The sequence below is a fragment of the Trichomycterus rosablanca genome, chromosome 7, assembly GCF_030014385.1.
Source record: "Trichomycterus rosablanca isolate fTriRos1 chromosome 7, fTriRos1.hap1, whole genome shotgun sequence".
NCBI lineage: Eukaryota > Metazoa > Chordata > Actinopteri > Siluriformes > Trichomycteridae > Trichomycterus > Trichomycterus rosablanca.
This window is the reverse complement of record NC_085994.1, coordinates 16,293,365-16,318,564: the sequence shown is the minus strand read 5'-3', so window position 1 is coordinate 16,318,564 and position 25,200 is coordinate 16,293,365. Positions and strand designations below refer to the sequence as shown.

Genomic DNA, 25,200 nt, shown 5'->3' with positions numbered 1-25,200 from the left:
CTACCCAGTCATATTAACTGCTGATGAGATGCTTTCTGTAGAGTTTAAAGGTTTGGCCCAGTCGGGGTAAGTGTGTAAAGAGAACATGTGCTTTCCCCATGTGTTCATAGCCAGGGACACACACAATATCCCCAGGATGTTCATCATGAACCCTGTTTTCACCTGTAAAAACAAGCAATGTGAGATGTTTCAGTAAGGCATGAACTTCCTAGAGAAAGTTTTGAGTTTACAAACAGCAGGGAAGAGAAATCACTGCTTGAGACTTCAAATAATCTACAACCCCAAATCAGACAAAGTTGGGACGGCACAGAGTTTCTTACATTTACGTTGACTTTTATTTGATTGCAGACAGTTTGAACCTGAGATATTTCATGTTTTATCTGCTAAACTTCATTTCATTTATTAATAAACATCTATTCCTGCATTTCAGTTCTGCAACACATTCCAAAAAAAGATAGGACAGTAAAGCATTTACCACTTTGTAATGTTGCCATTCCTTTTCACCACACGAAAAGAGGTTTTGGCACAGAGGATACCAAGTGATTTAGTGTTTCAGCTTTTATTTTGTCCCATTCTTCCTGCAAACACGTCTTAAGATGTGCAACAGTACGGGGTCGTCGTTGTTGCATTTTTCCTTTCAAAATTCTCTATTAAGGACAGGTCAGGACTGCTGGCAGGCCAGTCCAGTACCCGTACCCTCTTCTTCCGCAGCCATGCCTTTTTAATGTGTGCAGCATGTGGTTTTGCAATGTCTTGTTGAAAAATGCATGGACGTCCCTGGACGACGTCTTGAAGGCAGCATATGTTGCTCTAAGATCTCAATGAACTTTTCTGCATTAATGCTGCCATCACAGAAGTGTAAATGACCTTTGCCAAGGGTACTGACACAGCCCCATACCATGACAGACCCTGGCTTTTGGACTTGTTGCTGATAACAGTCTGGATGGTCCTTTTCGTCTTTGGTCCATTTTTCCCAAAAAAGACCTGGAATGCTGATTCATCTGACCACAATACACGTTTCCACTGTGTGATGGTCCATCCTAGATGCCTCCGAGCCCCGAGAAGTCGACGCCGCTTCTAGACATGGTTAACATAAGGCTTCTTTTCTGCACAGTAAAGTTTTAAGTGGCATTTAACTAGGCATGTAACTCTGTATTGTAGTCCTTGACAAAGGTTTGCCAAAGTAATTCCTTGCCCATGTGGTTATATCAGCTATTGTTGAGTGGTGATTCATGATGCAGTGCTGTCTGAGGGATCGATGATCACGGGCGTTCAGCTTAAGCTTGCGCCCTTGGCCTTTATGCACTGAATGAAATGAATGAAATGAAGTTGAGCAGATAAAACATGAAATATCTCAGGTTCATTCTGTCTGCAATCAAATAAAAGTCAAAGTAAATGTAAAACGTGTCCAGATAGTCAGACACACATAACAATAAAAAGATTGTTGTTGCAGGTGAACAGTGTCACACACGGTTCAGCAGCTTCTAATTCATAGCAGACCAGTTTTGTGGGTTTTATTGTAGATTACATTTGAACATCCAGACACATTTCATCTTAGCATAAGGTGGCAGTTCAGGATTTCTTTCTGACCTGGTCAAAGCAATAGAAACATTACCAGAAAAAGCCAATGATAACCACCTACGAGGAATGAGGAGACTATTTCACAAAGTTAAATGACATTATATATAGTAACTCTAAGAACATTTCTTGCTAAAATACATTACGGTAACGGATTGGAATTTCGAATAAGCTCATGGTCAGTTGATTTTTGGCCATATAGTGTATAATGATTTTTTAAATGTCTAAATAGTAGCATGTCTAAATAATCGGGAGTCAATGACTTATTAGAATCCTCTCTACTAAGGCAGCTGCTTATGTAGGCAGTAGACAGCAAGGTAGCTCACTAGGTTTTCGAATAGACCCAATATTTATTTACTATCTTGCATTATTTGTGAATTTGTAAACCCCTGTATTCTAAAAATGTCTCACCATGTCTTTAACCATTAGGTGTCCGGATGCAAAGGCAATGGAGTTGGGTGGGGTTGAAACAGGAAGCATGAAGGCATATGAGCAACCTACAGCTGCCGGAATCATGAAGTAGAGAGGGTTCACCTGCACATTAATGGCCTATAAACAAAAAATAGAAAATTAATGAACTTAAATATTAACATGGACGATATAATCCCTAACTAAAGGCCCTGTCAAAATCCTTGTCTAATTATAATATAAAATGAAACTAGATATATAAGGAATGAATATGATATATATAAAATGAAACTTGATATGTATAAAATGAAACTCAATATATATGGAATGAAAACTGCAACATTAGTTTTTCACAAATCCCAAAATTGAAAAGGTTTCAGTTTTCAGTTTCTTTTTACATAACAAACAAACACAAATCAATAGTAATAACGTGACGACACATCCCCTGATCTGACTTTTGTGTATAAAACTAACGTGACGTTACAACGTCTAGTGCGAAAATCGCTTCACCACATCGTCTATTTTTTGCAGATAGAGCAAATACTGTATAAGCACGTCAAAAATACAAACACAAAAGTCAGCAAAGGGGGACGTGTCGTCACATTATTATTACTTTTTAACAATTGTGCTTGATTTACACTGAATAAAAATCTACGCATGTCAGCGCATACATCCGGTTGAACTGATAGAAATGCTGATTTCGGAAAATTTAAATACGAGCCATTTTTCAATTTGCGTTTGTTTGTTATGTGAAACTAAACTGAAAACTGAAACCTTTTCAATTTAGGGATTTGAAGTAAAAAACTAATGACCAAAAGTACACGAACCCCTTTGCTTGCGTTGCGCTTGAGGAGGCGGTGAGAAAATTGGGGGGTCCTAGTGGTGGCCCTGGTTTCATTCCATATAAATATCGAGTTTCATTATATATTGATACATATATACTGTATATATATATATATATATATAATGAAACTCAATATATATAAAATGAAACTTGATATATATATATATACTGTTTATTGAGAACCTCTTTTTCTAAAAACTGGGTTGTCACAATATGGCAAGCTACTTTGAGTGCCTGCTACAACCCAGTTTGCTATAAAATAAAATACTTGGTGTGTGGTGAAGCTTAGAGTAGCTTGCCATATGAGAAAAAGGAAACCCAGAACAAGACAGGGACAGCAATGCAAGAGCAGCACACCACCCCACCAAGTGGTGCTGCCCGCACTTGATGGGGGTTCAAATGTGGGGCCTGCTCCAGAAAAGAGCCATCATGGATAAAAAAAATCTAATAAATAAAGTGTACAACAATTTTTCCCTGTACATCCCTGTACATCATTTTCATATCAAAACTACAACAAGCTAAAACTGTTAATGTGTCAACACTGCCATTCAATGCATTAATGCACTCACCAGTTCAGCAATAACTGGGAGGAAGATTATGATGGTGGCAGTGTTACTGGCAAACTCTGTAAAGCAGGCAATGAAAGCTGTGATGAGAACCACAGCTACAGGAGGAGGAACCTGAGCTAATGGTTGCAAACGTCCTCCAATCCACACTGCCAGACCAGACTCCTGTTTCATATAAAAAAGAAACACAGGCTGAGTAAAGGTAAACTAAGAGTGAAATGAGTCTAAACTCATTAATCATATACATTAATCATACACATTAATCATATACCACATAACAAATTAAGGAACAGATGAATAACAGGTAAACGTGTTTATACCTCACAACCTTTAGCCATGGCAAAGCCTCCACCCAGCAGCAGGATAATGTTCCATGGCACATATTCCTGAACCCTTTTCCATGATAACAGAGGAACATAAGGAGTGCTGGAGGCTGTGGAGAAAAGTGATGGAATGAACTGAGATTATATATAGAGCAATGTTTATTCTGGTTTGCTGAACAACTCTTCTTTGGTGTCCAATGCAGTGCATCTGTAAATTATTTCATGCTGCTAATTATTACACAGACCAAATCTGCAGTTCCAAAATTTTGACACTGTTAAAACAACAGTGAAACAATTTAAACTGTTATGCTAATCACAGAACCAAAATTAAGTAATGGAAATAAGCAAAGCTACCTGATAACTGTGCTGGGTAAAAATTATTTTTGCATCATACAAACTCAAAATCAAAATGATTTTTGACAGACTTTAGCGGCTCAACAGTCTGTGGCTGCCATTGTCTGATTCTTCTCTTCAAGGTGGACCAGACATTTTCAGTAGGGGACAAATCGACATTGCAGTCAGGCCAATCAAACACACACTCAATGGCTATGAATGGTCATGGAATGTGCAGAATAAGGCATGACATTGGCTTGCTGAAATAACCATGGACCTTCTAAGAAAGGACATCAGCTTGACGGGAGCACTGGAACTATGTGTTCCAGTCAATAAGAAATAATTAAAATCCAAGACTGATGGTTTTATGGGTTTTAAGCTATACACCAATGAGCCATAACATTAAAACCACCTCCTTGTTTCTACACTCATTGTCCATTTTATCAGCTCCACTTACCATATAGAAGCACTTTGTAGTTCTACAATTACCAACTTTGTGTGTTGTGTTTATTTATTAATTTTTTCCTTCAATTTCAGTATTTTTATTTGAATTGTACAGATTATAGGTCACATTAAAGGTGTAAATAAATCTAACAATATTTCACCCAAAGCTTAAAAATGGCACTTAGGAAGTGCGCAGAAAAATAGCTTAACACAGAGAAGCCAGCAACAATCTGACAAAGAGGTCGTGAGGAGTAAAGTGATTTTCAAAAGTGGACTGCACTGTCAGTCATCTACGGCCATTAGTGACACAGCAGGTGGAAATGAAACCATCTAAGCTATACAGCAGCTGGGCCTGGTACAGATTACAAGACTGTGGGCAGTGATGCCTGTGTTCCAGCAAATCTGTGATCCACTTCTTGAAATCTTTACAGAGATTCGTAGACTAGTATAACGAGTAGTCTAACTAGCCTTATTCACCAGCCGGAGCCAATACTAAACACTAACAAGGAATTACGATGCTTTGGCACACCAAGTTATTGCATTAATGCATTAATTTCAGTCGTTTATCCACATTAACCTCAACACATTCACAGATATTTACATTTTAAAATACATTTTATGTGTAAACAATAATTTGAGTATATTTGAGTCATGCTCTGACCTTGAGGGTTGAACCACCAGCGCAGTGAGGGACACTGGGAAGGAAAAAAGAACAGGATGCAGATAATGATGACTCCTGTGACAGCGTCTGACACATACCTTTAATCAAGAGGAAAAAAGAAAGAAAATCATTGTAATGATATTTTCCTGTGTATTTTTATGTTTTGAAAACTCTTCTAAAAGCAGGATGTTTACCTAACAGGACATATTAATGGAACCTTGTTTTTCATCTGCCTTGATTACAGAACAAGCTTAATACTCTACTGTAGCCTTTTTTCCCTATATTTTTCCTATTTCTCCTGATGGGCCACGGATGTTGTTAATCATTGTTTGTGGTAACAGATTTAGTAACCTACAGTGTATCACAAAAGTGAGTACACCCCTCACATTTCTGCAAATATTTCATTATATCTTTTCATGGGACAACACTATAGACATGAAACTTGGATATAATTTAGAGTAGTCAGTGTACAGCTTGTATAGCAGTGTAGATTTACTGTCTTCTGAAAATAACTCAACACACAGCCATTAATGTCTAAATAGCTGGCAACATAAGTGAGTACACCCCACAGTGAACATGTCCAAATTGTGCCCAAATGTGTCGTTGTCCCTCCCTGGTGTCATGTGTCAAGGTCCCAGGTGTAAATGGGGAGCAGGGCTGTTAAATTTGGTGTTTTGGGTACAATTCTCTCATACTGGCCACTGGATATTCAACATGGCACCTCATGGCAAAGAACTCTCTGAGGATGTGAGAAATAGAATTGTTGCTCTCCACAAAGATGGCCTGGGCTATAAGAAGATTGCTAACACCCTGAAACTGAGCTACAGCATGGTGGCCAAGGTCATACAGCGGTTTTCCAGGACAGGTTCCACTCGGAACAGGCTTCGCCAGGGTCGACCAAAGAAGTTGAGTCCACGTGTTCGGCGTCATATCCAGAGGTTGGCTTTAAAAAATAGACACATGAGTGCTGCCAGCATTGCTGCAGAGGTTGAAGACGTGGGAGGTCAGCCTGTCAGTGCTCAGACCATACGCCGCACACTGCATCGACTCGGTCTGCATGGTCGTCATCCCAGAAGGAAGCTGACGCACAAGAAAGCCCGCAAACAGTTTGCTGAAGACAAGCAGTCCAAGAACATGGATTACTGGAATGCCCTGTGGTCTGACGAGACCAAGATAAACTTGTTTGGCTCAGATGGTGTCCAGCATGTGTGGCGGCGCCCTGGTGAGAAGTACCAAGACAACTGTCTCTTGCCTACAGTCAAGCATGGTGGTGGTAGCATCATGGTCTTGGGCTGCATGAGTGTGGCTGGCACTGGGGAGCTGCAGTTCATTGAGGGAAACATGAATTCCAACATGTACTGTGACATTCTGAAACAGAGCATGATCCCCTCCCTTCGAAAACTGGGCCTCATGGCAGTTTTCCAACAGGATAACGACCCCAAACACAACCTCCAAGATGACAACTGCCTTGCTGAGGAAGCTGAAGGTAAAGGTGATGGACTAAACCCAATTGAGCACCTGTGGCGCATCCTCAAGTGGAAGGTGGAGGAGTTCAAGGTGTCTAACATCCACCAGCTCCGTGATGTCATCATGGAGGAGTGGAAGAGGATTCCAGTAGCAACCTGTGCAGCTCTGGTGAATTCCATGCCCAGGAGGGTTAAGGCAGTGCTGGATAATAATGGTGGTCACACAAAATATTGACACTTTGGGCACAATTTGGACATGTTCACTGTGGGGTGTACTCACTTATGTTGCCAGCCATTTAGACATTAATGGCTGTGTGTTGAGTTATTTTCAGAAGACAGTAAATCTACACTGCTATACAAGTTGTACACTGACTACTCTAAGTTATATCCAAGTTTTATTTCTATAGTGTTGTCCCATGAAAAGATATAATCAAATATTTGCAAAAATGTGAGGGGTGTACTCACTTTTGTGATACACTGTATATCAGACACTGCATTTGCCTTAATGGATGAATATTAGCTGAAAGGGTGGTTTTCATCAGAATCTCTTTTTATCCTGAATATTTTTTTTCTAAGTGCATGCTGTGTTCATGTTACTGCAGCTGAGAGTCCTGTGGGGAGGGTTCAGTCTCCTTCCCTTCCTCTCCAAATCGATCTTTCTCAACACTTTCTGGTTTCTGTTTAAAATGAAAAGCTTCATTCATGCTGTGTTCAATTAAAACTTCTCCACTTCATTCAATAAGATTTTTTCCACCTATTTTTTAGCTAAGGACACATTTCCTCTGCAAAAAGAAGCTAAAAGTTCATACATTTGAGAAGTTTGGAAATAACTATTTTGTATACTGCAAGTCGGTAGTCTGTATATCTGAATAAAATATGATTTTAAAAATCCCTAAAACCTTCATCAAATACCTGCCAGAGCTGGGACAACTGTGATTTTTGGGTGTTGAGTGTCTGACTCTTGACCATGCCCAATACAGTGGGGCCAAAAAGTATTTAGTCAGCCACTGATTGTGCAGGTTCTCCTACTTAGAAAGATGAGAGAGGTCTGTAATTTTCATCATAGGTACACTTCAACTATGAGAGACAAAATGAGAAAAAAAATCCAGGAAATCACATTGTAGGATTTTTAAAGAATTTATTTGTAAATTATGGTGGAAAATAAGTATTTGGTCAATAACAAAAGTTCAACTCAATACTTTGTAACATAACCTTTGTTGGCAATGACAGAGGTCAAACGTTTCCTGTAAGTCTTCACCAGGTTTGCACACACTGTAGCTGGTATTTTGGCCCATTCCTCCATGCAGATCTCTTCTAGAGCAGTGATGTTTTGGGGCTGTCGCTGGGCAACACGGACTCCACAAATTTTCTATGGGGTTGAGGTCTGGAGACTGGCTAGGCCACTCCAGGACCTTGAAATGCTTTTTACGGAGCCACTCCTTCGTTGCCCGAGCGGTGTGTTTGGGATCATTGTCATGCTGGAAGACCCAGCCACGTTCCATCTTCAATGCTCTCACTGATGGAAGGAGGTTTTGGCTTAAAATCTCACGATACCTGGCCCCGTTCATTCTTCCCTTAACACGGATCAGTCGTCCTGTCCCCTTTGCAGAAAAACAGCCCCAAAGCATGATGTTTCCACCCCCATGCTTCACAGTAGGTATGGTGTTCTTGGGTTTTTCTTCTTCCTCCAAACACGACGAGTTGAGTTTTTACCAAAAAGTTCCATTTTGGTTTCATCTGACCACATGATATTCTCCCAATCCTCTTCTGGATCATCCATATGCTCTCTGGCAAACTTCAGACGGGCCTGGACATGTACTGGCTTAAGCAGGGGGACACGCCTGGCACTGCAGGATTTGAGTCCCTCTCGGCGTAGTGTGTTACTGATGGTAGCCTTTGTTACTTTGGTCCCAGCTCTCTGCAGGTCATTCATCAGGTCCCTCCGTGTAGTTCTGGGATTTTTGCTCACCGTTCTCATGATCATTTTGACCCCACGGGATGAGATCTTGACCCCAAGGGAGATTATCAATGGTCTTGTATGTCTTCCATTTTCTTACAATTGCTCCCACAGTTGATTTATTCACACCAACCTGCTTGCCTATTGTAGATTCACTCTTCCCAGCCTGGTGCAGGTCTACAATTTTCTTCCTGGTGTCCTTCGACAGCTCTTTGGTCTTGGCCATGGTTGAGTTTGGAGTCTGACTGTTTGAGGCTGTGGACAGGTGTCTTTTATACAGATAACGAGGTCAAACAGGTGCCATTAATACAGGTAACGAGTGGAGGACAGAAGAGCTTCTTAAAGAAGAAGTTACAGGTCTGTGAGAGCCAGAAATCTTGCTTGTTTGTGGGTGACCAAATACTTATTTTCCACCATAATTTACGAATAAATTCTTTAAAAATCCTACAATGTAATTTCCTGGATTTTTTTTTCTCATTTTGTCTCTCATAGTTGAAGTGTACCTATGATGAAAATTACAGACCTCTCTCATCTTTCTAAGTAGGAGAACCTGCACAATCAGTGGCTGACTAAATACTTTTTGACCCCACTGTACATGTTGAACCGGTGGAAACTTTTTAAGTTGGGAACAAAACTGTCAAAATTGTTCGTTTTTAGTTTTTTAATTTTAAATCATGTGACAAATGGGAAATAGTAAAGGCAGAAGGGGGGTATTTACTTTTTTACACCACTTTAAATTCTGTACAGTTAAATACTGTTGGGTCAATACATATAGCTTACTAATTATGCATTGATTTACAAGCAAAGATGTTTGCTCACAAGATATTTTTGTCAGTGTAATAAACCATCTCTGTCATTCTGCTAAATAGTGTGACAGAATTAATGCCCCATGAGGAAGAACTTTTAATCAATCCTGCCATGTTTCATGCAGATAAAGGTTTCTAATTATTCTTTTTAAGAACATCTTGTTTGTGTGGGCATAAATTCATCTATACTGTGTAAACAATAGTATTGTTCTTATATTGCTGTTTTTGACCTTTAATGATTTATGATAAATCAGTTTACTTTGTAAGATGTACACTTTTAGAGTGAAACTAGAATGATGTGATTAACATGCTGCTAAAATAGAATTTCATTACCAGGATTTAGACTTTCTTACTCTTTGTTGAAGAATATGGACCACCCATTGACAAATTTCGGGTCTCTGGTAAACAGGAGGAACACAAACAGGATAAAGAAGAATGAGATGGCTCTTTCTGCAAAACTAAAAAGGACAAGAAAAGAGAGATTAGAGACATATATAGCTGTCAAATCTAAAAAAATAATTGAGTGGTTGTCATTTAGTATCATGATTAATAGTAATATGGGCAACAAACAATATTTAAGGAAAGTGTGGGGTGGTATGAATAAACATTTGCACAAACATTTTGGGTTGAAGTTTTGGTTATGTATTAATTAATTAATTATTCATTTTATTATTTTATTTTTTCATGTTAGTGTTACTTTAAATTTGGGCGCCTCTTTAAGCTTTGACATTTAGTTGTCAAATTATTGGGTTTTATTTCAGTCAATCCAAATGTAATGTATTTGGGGTTTGTTTGTACTCTATTTTTCTTACTTTTGTCACACTGTCTGTATTTATATTTGATTAGTAATAGCTGAAACATATCCATCACTGATGCATAAGCAATAAAAGCTGCAAAATTATAATGAATGAAACAAATTATTGATAGGTGACTATAAGTTAAAACAGGGCGCTAAGGTGGAGCAGCAGTCTATTATGCTAGTCCACCATATCTGAGATCCGGGTTCGAATCTCAGTGGTGCTATGCTGCATGCTGATAGGGAGGGGATCATGCTCTGTTTCAGAATGTCACAGTACATGTTGGAATTCATGTTTCCCTCAACAAACTGCAGCTCCCCAGTGCCTGCAGCACTCATGCAGCCCAAGACCATGATGCTACCACCACCATGCTTGACTGTAGGCAAGATACAGTTGTCTTGGTACTTCTCACCAGGGCGCCGCCACACATGCTGGACACCATCTGAGCCAAACAAGTTTATCTTGGTCTCGTCAGACCACAGGGCATTCCAGTAATCCATGTTCTTGGACTGCTTGTCTTCAGCAAACTGTTTGCGGGCTTTCTTGTGCGTCAGCTTCCTTCTGGGATGACGACCATGCAGACCGAGTTGATGCAGTGTGCGGGGTATGGTCTGAGCACTGACAGGCTAACCTCCTACGTCTTCAACCTCTGCAGCAATGCTGGCAGCACTCATGTGTCTATTTTTTAAAGCCAACCTCTGGATATGATGCCGAACACGTGGACTCAACTTCTTTGGTCGACCCTGGTGAGTGGAACCTGTCCTGGAAAACCGCTGTATGACCTTGGCCACCATGCTGTAGCTCAGTTTCAGGGTGTTAGCAATCTTCTTATAGCCCAGGCCATCTTTGTGGAGAGCAACAATTCTATTTCTCACATCCTCAGAGAGTTCTTTGCCATGAGGTGCCATGTTGAATATCCAGTGGCCAGTATGAGAGAATTGTACCCAAAACACCAAATTTAACAGCCCTGCTCCCCATTTACACCTGGGACCTTGACACATGACACCAGGGAGGGACAACGACACATTTGGGCACAATTTGGACATGTTCACTGTGGGGTGTACTCACTTATGTTGCCAGCTATTTAGACATTAATGGCTGTGTGTTGAGTTATTTTCAGAAGACAGTAAATCTACACTGCTATACAAGCTGTACACGGACTACTCTAAGTTATATCCAAGTTTCATGTCTATAGTGTTGTCCCATGAAAAGATATAATGAAATATTTGCAGAAATGTGAGGGGTGTACTCACTTTTGTGATACACTGTATATCAGGGAAAGTTTAATATAAAAAGGGCGAAAACAGTGTACAAAATCAGGTAGAGTCCAAAACCAGCGAAAACCAAAACAGTAAACGGAAGACAACAAGGATTATACACGGTAACGGTTAGATTCAGTAATAAGGACGCAAACACGATCGGCAAAACGAGACACAAACAGAAGAGTTTAATTAAGATTCACTGAATCAAACACCGCTGAACTGAATCAAAATACGAAGCCAATGAGCGCGTAGTGTACTTGTACTTTTTAAAGTACTGTAGATTTTACAGCCTGTAATTTTACTTTTACTTAAGTAAGTTTTGTACTAAGAATTGTAATCCGCTACATTTTAAATCACATCCGTTACTGAGTAAAAAAATCGCGTCTTGGAAACTGCTGCAGTGAATTCTGCGATAGGGAGTCGGATCTTTTGTCTCGGTTCCTTTTAAAGAGCCGTATGTATGTAACGACTCCCAAATGCGCGAATCGGTTCCTTTATTTTGGCTTAAAGGGCCGTTCAATAGAATCGAATCATTCTACGACACATAATAGTGGTTAATACAGTTTGAAAGTTTTATGGGACTAAAATGACACATTACACATCCTTAAATGTTTAAAATGTTGTATCCACCCCCCAAATCACAAGAGGACAAAATCAAAGCTGAGCTGAGTGATCACTTGATGCCCCCCCAGTGTAGATACTGATACAGACTCACTCAGTGGTGGAAACAGCACAGTACAGGCTCGTGTTCCTTTTAAGAAACCTGTAAAGAACTTTTTGTAGTTTTTTTCCTCCATGTAAGGAGGTTCTGCTGAACATTATTTAAAATAAAAGTTGTTTGTGAGCTATTCTTAGATATAGATAGATAAGGATATAGATAATTTAGATCTAATTGGTTTTAATTATTGTTAATTATTGTGATATCGTTATTGTTATATAAGTTTGAGTCCCTTAAAAGGATAATTACAGGGGGTGCTGTAACTATTTTTGCACTTCTGCAGCCTTTAATTACAATGCAAAAAAAGAAATTTGAGTCTTATTTTAATTGCATTATACAAGAACAAAAAAAAAAATCGAAATCGTAATCGACAATCGGGTATAATTTTAAAATAATTTTTTTTGCAAAATCGCCCAGCCCTAGTTTGAACCCCAGGTGGAGAGGTCCGGGTCCTTTCTGTGTTCTCCCTGTGTCTGCGTGGGTTTCCTCCGGGAACTCCGATTTCCTCCCACAGTCCAAGACATGCAGTCAGGTTAATTGGAGATACAAAATTGTCCATGACTGGGTTTGACAATGAACTTGTGAACTGATGAATCTTGTGTAACGAGTAACTACCATTTCTGTCATGAATGTAACCAAAGTGTATAAAACATGACGTTAAAATCCTAATAAATTATTAGATAATATTAAGATTAATGTGTTAATTACTATAGATCACAGTGCTCTCTATGTTTATACTTGCTTTTATACTGACCAGGAGATTGTTGGACATTAACAATAGGTATGGCCGAAAACTCACTTATTAGATGTGATGTCCACCTGCTGGAGGCCAAATACTGTATACTTTAAACAACTGCATTTTAATTATATATAATTCTATTTTTCATATCTATTATACAGTATCTTCTATGTTATTTGGATTGAAAGATATCTCAACATGCAGTCTCACTTCATGGGTCCAAGCTTTCTGTAGTCCTCATCAATGACCGCAATAGCCTTGGCTTCAGCAGCTGAATGGTCTTGTTTGTTTATACACAATCTGAACACATAATAAGCGAAGACACACTCACACACATATACACAGATACACATAGTAACAGAATGGAATGAATGACACAAACATTAAAACAATGCTCGTGTAGGTGGACACGTATTATGTGCACACTTGTGTGTTTACCGTGTGGTGAGTCCTCCATAGAGGTAGGCAATCCAAATCCATGACACCAGAAGGAAAATCACCATAAGTGGGAAGGCGAAGACAAACCATGTGCCAAAATTGATCATGTCACAATCTGGGAAATAACTGCAAAACACGTACATTTAACTCATTAATTAAATTACTTACTGTAAAAATATAATATTGTTTTGTATTCAAAGAGTAAATAAAGTAATAGAAGAGTAGTCCTGTGCATTCAGCTTGTAGGAGTTTAGTCTGACTAGATTAAAATCTGAAGAATCAGTCAGGTGATTTTGGTTTAAAGGTGACAGATTCATTTTCATATATTACCACTGCTTTATCCTTGTCAGGGTCACAGGAATCACAGGTTGCAATGCAGTAACACACCCTGGACAGAACGCCAATCCATCACGGTGCTTTGGCAAACCTATCTCCTTCACAGATAACCATAGATGTCTACACAGACTACGGATTGGCGCCCTGCCCAGGCTTTCTGCCCTGCATCCAGTGTTTCACAGTAAAACTGAGCCTGACACAACCCTGACCAGGATAGAGCAATTAGTTGCTAAAATATAGAGAACTGCCAAGAGGCTGCCATAAACATTAATGAAGCTGCAGGAGGTTTTGGTGAGTACTGGTTGTGTACTAAATGTGACAACAATCTCCTGTAATATTCAAATGTATGGGCTGTGGGATAGGGTGGCAACAAAAAAAGCTCAAGCTTTTCTAGACTAAGATCAAAGTCACACACACACTAAAAAAATAATAATATTAAAAAAAGAAAATTCAATTGACACTGCTAGGTCAAACCCTTTTGGACACATAGTTCCTGATGTTTACAAGCAGGAAAAGAGAATTAAAAGGCTGTTAAAGCAAAATTACAATTGGAGCATGGAATGTTCAAAGTATGAAACATGTCAAGCTGGAAGTTATCTTTGTATCAATAAACTTAAATGGAGATGGAATTAAGATATAATTTAAATTAGTAGAACTTACTGTCTACTTACTGCTGAGGTTATGAACAACAATGATGAAATGGAGTGGTTTTCATTGTTAACAAGGATATACACTAGACCATTATTGGATACAATGCTGTGAACAACTGACTTCAGTCTGATTTTATGCATTCAACAATTCAACAATTCAGTCATTTAGGTTTCTGAACCCAAAAGAGATGCCAACAAAGAAAAAATCGAAAGGTTTTATGATAAAGTTCAAAGTAAAATTGACAAGACCTTTCAAACAAGGCATCCTGCTGGTTATGGGAGACTGAAATGCCAAGTCTAAATTCAGAACGAGCGATACAGTTGGATGACACTGCCTTGGAAACAGGAATTAAGCTGGGGAACAACTTATTAAATTAAATTTTTACTAATAAATAACATGTGGGCATCATCAGATGTAATTCACAGAAACTAAGTCAACATTTGACTAAATTTCTTTCCAGCAAGAGATAGAAAAACTTGATTTTAATTGCCTAAAGACCTGGCCTGGAGCTGACTGTGGAACAGATCACAAACTTCTAGGGGTGGTTTCCCGGACAGAGATTAAGCCTAGTCCTAGACTAAAACGGCCTTTTAAACTAGATTAAAAGAAATCTGCTTTCTCAGTCATGGCTTAAAATAGGCCTAGATTAAGCCTAATTTTGAATTATCTAACTAAATTGAGCCTTAATTTAAACCTCACAGGAGGCAGGTTTAGCTTCAGATTAATGTTGTTTGTCAAGGAAAACAAATGGATTACTAGCACTACAGTATGTCAATGAAGATCAGCGAGTACCACCAGCTAGACATGTTACTGCTGACAAAAGTGACCCGTTACATAATTTTAATGACATTAGTTTTTGAGATTGTTTTAGAATGTACAACCCCAAATCAGAAAAAGTTGGGACCGTATGGAAAATGCAAATAATATAAAAACACAGAGTTTCTTACATTTACTTTGGTTTTATTTGATGTCAGACAGGATGAACCTGAGATATTTCATGTTTTATCTGCTCAACTTCATTTCATTTATTAATAAACATCCAGCACATGTTGCTCGAAGATCTCAATGTACTTTTCTGCATTAATGCTGCATCACAGAAGTGTAAATGACCTTTGCCAAGGGCACTGACCCACCCCATACCATGACAGACCCTGGCACTGACACAGCCCCATACCATGACAGACCCTGGCACTGACACAGCCCCATACCATGACAGACCCTGGTACTGACACAGCCCCATACCATGACACAGACCCTGGCACTGACACAGCCCCATACCATGACAGACCCTGGTACTGACACAGCCCCATACCATGACAGACCCTGGATTTTGGACTTGTTGCTGATAACAGTCTGGATGGTCCTTTTCTTCTTTGGTCCAGAGCACACAGAGTCCATACTGTCCCAACTTTTGATCGCAGTCTCTTCTCTGCTGCCATGGTCATACTTATATTTGCTTCTCCAGTTCAATCAATTTTAAGCGTTTCTGGATCCATTCCATGTTTTGTAGGCAGCTTTGCTCCACTTAATTCAGACTAGCACAGGTGGTTTTAAATTAAGCTAGTTTGGGACTCGATAGTCCAGGTGTTAGTAATCAGTAGTTAAGAAGTTGTCAGAAAGACAAGAAATAATAGAATGTCCTCAAGAAGATAGAAATACCAGAGCAACCACTGTTCTAATAAAGAATCTCTACACTGATCAACAAGCCACCATCTTGACAGAAAATTGACACAAAGACTGGTTCCACATTGGCAAAAGAGTTAGACAAGGCTGCATTCTGTCATGCACTGGTGCCCTGCCCAGGCTTTCTGTCGTGCATCCAGTGTTTCACAGTGGAACCGAGCCTGACACAACCCTGACCAGGATAAAGCAATTGGTTGCTAAAAATATAAAGAGCTGCCAAGTACTGGTTGTGTACTAAATGTGACAACAATCTCCTGTATTCTTCAAATGTCTGGGCTGTGGGATGCTGACGTTTTTTCAGCCGAAGTTTTGGAATGGCCCAGTCAAAGCCCAGACTCCAGTTGAAAGAAAGAGTCAAGTGTTCGCATATTTATGCAACCACATAATTGTAAGTTGTTGTTTTTTTACCTAACCCCACCTTCTGCAATCTGTCATAATTTCTGTTTAACCAGTACGTTTAACACATGAGAGAAGCAGTACTGGAGAAAGATGATCAAGGATTCAAGATTGGTGAAGGAAACATTAATAACTTTGGATATGCGGATGACATTAAGATCGGGAAGACATTAAGATCCTTGTTAGAAAAGTTTGATGATGGGACTTGAGCTCAATATGAAGAACACAAAAGCCATGACAACAAGAAAAATATCCTTAGAATTAGAATGAATCTCTATATAGAATGTACAAGTCAGTAATAGTGCACTGGAGCTAGACAATGTACTGTTATGCATGAAAAAGGATGCAAAAAAAGTGCAATATCGAATCAAAACTAAATTAAATTAAGTAAATGTCTATTTCTGAAGTATTCATTTTAAAAGCTTGCTTACATACTTTACACACTTTAAATCTATTGCCAATCAAACTTCTTCTGTGTTGGGTTGGATTTTAGGCTTAAACAGATAAGGCAATAAAATAAGATGACATTTCATTAGTGAGTTTCTCCATTGCTTCACCTTTCCTGAGTGAAAGGTGCCAGTGGAGGGGGTGGGATGGAGTACGTGAGTTCGTATGCAAATGCATTATCATCAAAATAGCAGTGATTTGCATTTATTGCTCTTAATACAGACACGGTGTCTAAAACTGTTTTTTGATTCTAAAAGATTAAAGTTGAAAAGGGGTCAGGTTAAATACATTAGACAAATACATGACAAGCTAATGTACTACTGTATATGGCCAATTTTTTTTTTGAGAACATCTGTCCTTGTTGGACATTCCATTAAAAACAGTGGGCATTAATATCCCCCCACCCACACCATTGCTGTAGTAATCACACAGTCATTAAATACATAATGCAAGTTTACAGCTAGAGTTGAAAGTTTACTTGTGGTCAGTCTAGACATCTAACCAGCTTCTCTTAGACCAGAATATATGCTTTCAGATGGCTTAGAATGTAGAAAATGGGACAGCAGGAAATTTGGTATTGGCATTGAGCATTTGGAAAAAAGCCAGTCATTTGAGATGGACCATCACACACGTGTAAACGTGTATTGTGGTCAGACAAATCAGTATTCCAGATTTTTTTGGGAGGAAATGGACATAGTGTAGACGAAAGGGAACTAGGCTGTTATCAACAACAAGTCCAAAAGCCAGGGTCTGTCATAGTATGGAGCTGTGTCAGTGCACTTGGCAAAGGTAATTTACACTTCTGTGATGGCAGCATTAATGCAGAAAGGTGCTTGAGATCTTAGAGCAAACATATGCTGCCTTCAGACGTCATCTTTTCCAGGGACGTCCATGCATTTTTTAACAAGACAATGTAAAACCACATGCTGCACACATTACAAAGGCATGGATGCAGAAGAGGAGGGTATAGATACTGGAGTAGCCTGCCTGCTGTCCTGACCAGTCCCCAATAAAGGATTTGTAGATGATTTTAAAATGAGAAATGTGACCATGCCAACCCTGTACTGTTGCACACCTTAAGACGTGTTTGCAGGAAGAATGGGACAAATTAAAACCTGAAATACCGAATCGTTTGATATCCTCAGTTCCTCAGTTTTTGGATTTTTCATTCTGTCCCAGCTAATTTGGGGTTGTAGTATAACCATTTCAACTTGTGAATGTTTGATGGTGAATAATTTTACTTGTTTGTAAAAATATATAAAAAATTACTAGATATCAAAGAAAATATATTAATAATACATTATTAGTTTTGAAGAATTATACAATTTTGTTTCATTGCTATTGCTATTTGTTTTTCATGAACCCCAATAGCCTTTAAAATACCTTATTGTGTACTATAAAGAACAGTGGAATTGTTAACATTGCGTGTTATTTTATAATGCTAAAAGTTCTCAGATCTCACGTCACACTCACCTCTTTAGCTGTCCGATTAAAATGAGGTTGGGCGCAGTTCCAGTAAGAGTTGCTGTTCCACCAATACTGGCAGCATAGGGAATACAAATGAGAAATCCTTTCCATACTTTCAGATAATTTTCCGCCTCCTTCCTGACGTCTTCCTGACTCCTCTGCTCCACTTTTTCTACTTCGTCACTCCTGTCAAGGGGAGAATTAATCTGTAGTTAGCACACAGTAAAATTATAATCTAGTAAATTGACAGGTTTCTTTTCAAATGATAATAATTGCCTAGTAAAAATACATGAACATGGATCAAGTCAGACTTGAAAATAAATTATAGGACACTGTTTAGTAAAATAGGATAATTATGCAAATATATTCAGGCAACAATCCCTACACTTAAATAATGTCTGCACCACTTTCAGCGCTTTGTTTCTAAAATAATTGATAGCATGCCGACATGACTAGACTTCATGAAAGTGCATTGATAAAACCGATCATTTAGTCAAAAACAGCATTTGGTCTCTTACCTATCATCTGTAGACAGTGCGTGTTTTTCAGATGGCAGTGCATGCAGCTTCACCTGAGAATTTCCTGTAAAAGAATGACATGGTGCCACTTTATAACAGACTATACTACAGACACCCAAATTTGAGGGTAGCCTGTATGTCTTCACTGCCGCTGCACATTGGCGAGGATGCTTGTGCTCTGACAGTTTTCAAGACATTGAAAAGGTCCAAAAAAGGGGCATTCTATAAGCCCTCCGACAACAGCAGAGAGGACACTGTGCAGAATTATGCTTGATATTTTATCAAGCAAAGGTGGCAAGGGCAAGAGCAAAGGCATTCCACCTCTTAGATAGCTTTGCATGAGAAACTGTCCTGCTTGGTTGTATTTCAGAAAACCTCTGTCACTTAATACCATACTTAATTTCCACACTGTCCCAACTTTTTCTGATTTGAGGTTGTAGAATAAAATTATGTTGATCAGTGAAAAAAATGTAAATATTTTCTTTGCACTTTTTCAGAATGAATAAATCACAGATTCTTGTTTTTACAAAAAGCCCCAGTTTTCTTGAAACGAGGTTCGAACATAAAGCACCAGATTACCTTGAAAGTTAGCTCATGATAACAGATTAGAATCTTTTAATGTGTAATAATACTAAAACAGCATGACAGTGCAGAAAAGTGCAAGTTAAAACCGTGTTTAAAGTTCGCTGACTAGTTTATGTATTAAAATGTTAGATTTAAGGGACAAGCTCTGTGTTTAAAAATACAAACAACAACATGTGGCTTTAAATTTGTTTCTGGGTTCGGTACATAGTGCTGTTCCGTACATAGTTTTAGTTGTCACTGTCCATACTGTGGCCAAAAAGCATACAGTACTATCTACTGTATAATTTAAACATATCCATGTTTTGTCTCTTTAACATTCATTCAATAATCTCTCATCTTTAGTAACTGATTTATCCTGATCAAAGTCCCTATGGGTCAGAAGCAGCCTTGCATAAAGTGTACAAGTAAAACACAACATTACTTAAGACAAAGTTTAAAAGTATATGGACACCTGACCATGAGCTTGTTGGACACCCCATTTCAAAACCAAAGACAATAGCATTGAGCTGACCCACCCTTTGCCGCATCTTTGTCAATCTGGAGCATAACAAAAAGGAGTAGAACATTTTGATTTGCATCTACAGGACATTGTCCCTATTTAGTATAAAGCATTTAAGGTCAGGCAATAGACAAGAAAGTCTGGTTCCATATTCCAAGTCCCCACAAAGGTGCTCAATGTAGCTGAGTTTAGTGTTCTGTGCAGGCCACCAATGTGTCTACACTCACTCAATTTCTTAACTGCTTATTCAATTAGGGTCGTGGGGGGTGCTAAAGCCTATCCCAGCTTTTCAATGGGCGCAAGGCACACAGTAACACCCTGGACGGGGCGGCAGTCCATCACAGGGCAGACACACATACACACACCCATTCACCTATAGGGCAATTCAGTGTCTCCAATTAACCTGACTGCATGTTTTTGGACTGTGGGAGGTAACCGGAGCACCCGGAGGAAACCCACGCAGACACGGGGAGAACATGCAAACTCCGCACAGAAAGAACCCAGACCGCCCTGCCTGGGGATTGAACCCAGGACCTTCTTGCTGTAAGGTGACAGTGCTGTAAGGCGACAGTGCTATCCACTGAGTCACCGTGCCTGTCTATACACAAAACACCACAAACTAAAGACATAGAGAAAGAAGTAGCCAAGGACTTGGTACCAACATTTTTTGGAACACTAGAAATATTTCAGTTGTACTTTTGTCAGTTCAATAAAAATACACAATATTACAGTGTATGCATTACAACATGCAAAATATTCAGCTTTACAGCGTTCACACCCAACACAAAACTTTGCAGAATTGTTCATATATAATTGCATTCTTACCCTCAGGATCCTCTTTGACTCTGCTGTTCTTTTTTAGAGTCTCCAGGTCGCCGAACAGGCTTTCCAAAATGGCGTTAGCAATTGGTAACATCATAGCTGTAGTAGCAGAGTTACTCAACCACATGGATAGACTCGAAGACGTTATCATCATCCCCAAAATTAACCTTTGGGAGAAGAAATGAAACAAAACAAAATACATATGATCATGTGACTGTGTGCACACAGCACACCACTGCACTGAAATTCATTATATGCAAATGTTAATACCATTTACCATACCATACCATACCAGTATATTTACACTTGGCTTCCAGTATGACACAAAGCTGGTCACAAAGTGCAAGTAATCTCAAACTGGTTTTATGAACGTAAGTTTAGTGTATTTCAATGACCTTTCCAGTCATCACATTCAAGTTTAATGAAGCGTTAGAGCTTCAAAAGCTTCAGAGCAGTAAAATTAAGAACATGTCACATGATATACCATAAAGACAGTAACAGACAATATGATTCAAAGAATATTACTGAACATTTTGAACTAATTTGCTTTCCCCTTCTGTGATGCAATAGTCTGGAGCATCATGAACAATTATCTTAATCCCCCACTGTGTTCTAGGAAGTGCTTCTGAGCTGCTGGTAATCTTTTAGTTGAATAATATCAGCCTCCATAATGCCTCACCTCAGTGTGCAACTTCATTCACATCTTCCCAGAATTTTGAAAGCACAGTCTGTATTTACAGTCATTACTCACTAATCAAGTAATTTCAGAACTGCCTTACTAAATGGTATGACTAGATTTTATGCACTGGGTTTCATGATGTAGTATTTATACTGCAGTGTTTAACTCTTGCTTGCTGTTTTTTCTTTGTCTTGTGCACTTTTAACATTTTGTACTGGTATTATCTGCTTAGCTGCAAACTACTTAATATGTGTTTATTGTGTACAGTTTGTGTATATACTGTAGTTCACTGATGTGGCACCCAAGTTTTCTCTTGGTGATCAAATTTCCATCCATCCATCCAACCAACCCACTATCCACCCAACTGATGAGCTAAGCTCACTATTAATTGGTCTACATTTTTAAAAATATTTCATTTATGCATTTTCTCACCTTTTAGCGCGTCCAGTTGCCTGATTGCATCATGCTTCCTTTCCACCAATGCCAATCCCTGCTCTGATTGAGGAGAACGAAGCTAACCCACGCCTCCTCCGACACGTGGGCAGCATGCCATATGCATCTTATCACCTACACTTTGACGAGTGCAGTGCAGCTCAGCACTGTGTACTGAGAGACACCCCCTGAGAGCACTCTTTTCCCGTCTCTGTGCAGGCACCATCAATCAGCCAGCAGAGGTCATAATTGCATCACTTATGAGAGAGTCCCTATCTGGCTTAATCCCACCCATACATAAACAACAGGCCAATCATTGTTCATGTGGCCGCACAGCCTAGCCGGCGGGCAGAGCTGAGATTCGATATGATGTATTCGAAATCCTAGCTCTGGTTCCAGCAGGGGCGAGAAGAGGAGGGTTGTGCACATGTCGGAAGAGGCGTGTACGGCGACGTACAGGAGGAAAATGGGGGAAAATGCATAAAAAACCTTCTAAGTCATTTAGAGCTTGGTTTTATTTTATTTTTTTGGATGTAAGTACAATTTACCAGTATAATGCTGGATATGACTAGTAGGTTTAATCCAGTTTTGCTAGTTTGCTTATTTTATATTCAGCTATGAAAGTGAATCAATGTGGGTGTAGTGACACTTGAAACCTGATGACCCAGTGTTGCCCAGTGTAAATGCAATGCCAAAATAGTTGAAAAAAAAATATTAATAATTATAATAATAATAATAATAATATTGGTTAAATTCTGTCGTAGAGTGTCTATTCACATAAGAAACCAAATAATGCAAAGTTTGCCAATGGGTTATTTATTCCATTTATTGATCTTCATTATATTGTTTATGCCCGTAGATATTTGTATTAAAATAAAATAAAATGACCCATTTGATCTCTCCTCATGACAGTAAAATATTGATGTTGAATATATTAACAACACTGTTGTGGTGAGCCTTGTTGGTCAACCAGTTAGTCTGACTACAAAATAGCTATAATATAATCAATAATGTGCAAAATGCCAGCTAGGATGCCAGCACAATTGTTCTTTAGGTTTTAAAGAGAATGAAGGCCCAACTAAACCCAATGCCCTTTTTCTGCCTACAGCAATTTAACCTTAACTGGCCACAATTGTTCCTTACATAACCACCCTCAGGTCTAGCACTGTGACCTCATGCCTCATGTTTGACATTTAATATGTACATCCACTGCTTTTATCCATAAATCAATATGGTATTCAATATTTCTCTTAGTTACTAAATGTACAGTAGTTACTTAATACATTTTGTGAACAAATGGAGCTGGGATGGGCTCCGGCGCCCCCGCGACCGTAGTTGGATGAGCGGTTGAGACAGTGAGTGAGTGAGTGAGAAACACCAGCCTGAACAGATACAGTATATGTATCAGTCTACACATCAGTACCATTGAACACTATCTATTCTATTCATGCTAGCCCATACAACATATGAGGGTCAGCTTTACTGTGTGTGTTGCATACATTCATTTGATGCATGTATGCTCTGTCTGTCTGTTTCTTTCTCTGTCTGTCTCTCTGTCTGTATCAGTATGTCTCTCTGTATGTCTGTCTTTCTCTCTCTCTCTCTGACTGCCTGCCTTCCTATCTGTCTCTGCCTGTCAGTCTGTTTTTTTTCTGTCTGTCTGTTTCTCTCTCCGTCTGTCTCTGTCTGTCTGTCTGTTTTTATATATCTGTCTGTCAAGGGTTAATACAACACTTATACATGAATCATATTTTACATGCAAATCTTTTACATAGTATTCCCCTGAAGGGATCAATGAAGTCTTCACTTACCAGGTTGGTTTCACACCAACAATCTTGAGCACCCTGAGCGCAATGCGTTTGTGTAAGCCCCATTCTTCCACTGCTGATGCCATTACTAGGCCACTCAAAAAGAGAAAGTTAGTCTCCAGGAAGTATTGAGGACAAACCTTTTTGGAGGGCAAAATACCCATGGTGGGAAAAAGACAGATTGGTAGCAGGGCAGTAACAGCCAGTGGGAGAGCTTCTGTACACCAGTAAATTGCCATCAGAAGTACCACGTACAGACATTTTCCCTCCTGTTAGACAGAAAAGAAACAGGCTGTTTAAATATTTATGGATGTATAAACACCACTGTGAAAAAGTATTTGCCCCCTCCCAATTTCTTCAGTGTGCCTCAGATTATTACACCACTTTCAATATAAGACAAAGATAACCCAAATAAACACAAAATGCTTATTTAAATGATGATTTAACTTATTGAAGGAAAAAGGCTGTTCAGCCCTAAGTTGCCCTATATGTAAAAGTAATCCCCCCTTAGCTACTAAGTCAAACAGGTTCAATTTAATTAACAAGTGGGTTTCAGCATTACTTAAATAGAACCTGTAAAGGTAAAGGCAATGTTAAATAAATTTAAATATAGAGATTTAAATACAGATGCCAAACAAAATAATTGAAATCAATGTGCCTGGAAAGAGTTTCAAAGCCGTTGCACTGGGATTCCAGCAAACCACAGTGAGAGCCATTATCCACAAATGGAGAAAACTTGGAATAGTGGCCATCCTCCCCACTCTTCCCAATGATGACTTATCCTGTAGGTAATAAAAAAATGCCAATTATGCCCACTAGATGACGCCCAGCCAACCGGTGTTTCGAACCGAGGAGTTAAATCTCGGCGCTGGTGTGCTAGCGGAATATCCCAGTGCGACAGAAACGGTAGTTACTCATTACACAAGATTCATTAGATCAATGTTTAATGTCAAACACAGTCATGGACAATTTTGTATCCCCAGTTCACTTCATTTGCATGTCTTTGGGCGGAAAGTGGAGCTCCTGGAGGAAACCCACGCAGACACGGGGAGAACATGCAAACTCCACACAGAAAGGACCCAGATAACCCCACCTGGGGATCGAACCCAGGACCTTCTAGCTGTGAGGCGACAGTGCTACCCACTGAGCCACCATGCCACCCGAATGAACGCAATAAATTAATAACAGTGAAGATTGCATGTTGTTTAAAATAAGTGTCACAAATCAATTAATATATGAGTAAAAATGAATGTGTTGTACATATGCAGGTAGATGCAGTAGTACAAAAGTGTAAAAAGTGTGAACAGCATTAAGTACAGCAGTTGAAGTATTACATGTTTAGTTTAAATGTAATGAAATGATAAATACCTGACTGTGCTGTACATGTGTAGGTAGAATGAAGAGGTTTGAACAGCAGTAAGTACAGATTGTTTTGGTAATTAAATAAGTGAAGATAAATGTGCTGCATGTGTACAGCATGTGACTGTGCTGCACATGTGCAGGTAAAATGAAGAGGAGTGAACAGCAGTAAGTACAG

General features: G+C 39.1%; 1 protein-coding gene across 1 annotated transcript; it reads right to left on the bottom strand.

Moving 5' to 3' along the window:
- Positions 1 to 23,917, bottom strand: slc13a3 (solute carrier family 13 member 3). The gene is made up of 12 exons (XM_062998443.1): positions 23,667 to 23,917; positions 20,748 to 20,911; positions 18,839 to 18,902; positions 18,327 to 18,506; positions 13,341 to 13,466; positions 13,113 to 13,202; positions 9,740 to 9,844; positions 5,158 to 5,255; positions 3,717 to 3,829; positions 3,400 to 3,561; positions 1,990 to 2,127; positions 1 to 162 (listed from the first exon to the last, which is right to left on the bottom strand). The coding sequence occupies exons 1-12, from the start codon at positions 23,900 to 23,902 to the stop codon at positions 1 to 3; spliced, it is 1,638 nt and encodes a 545-aa protein (XP_062854513.1). The 5' UTR covers positions 23,903 to 23,917.
- Positions 23,918 to 25,200: the final 1,283 nt, after the last annotated feature.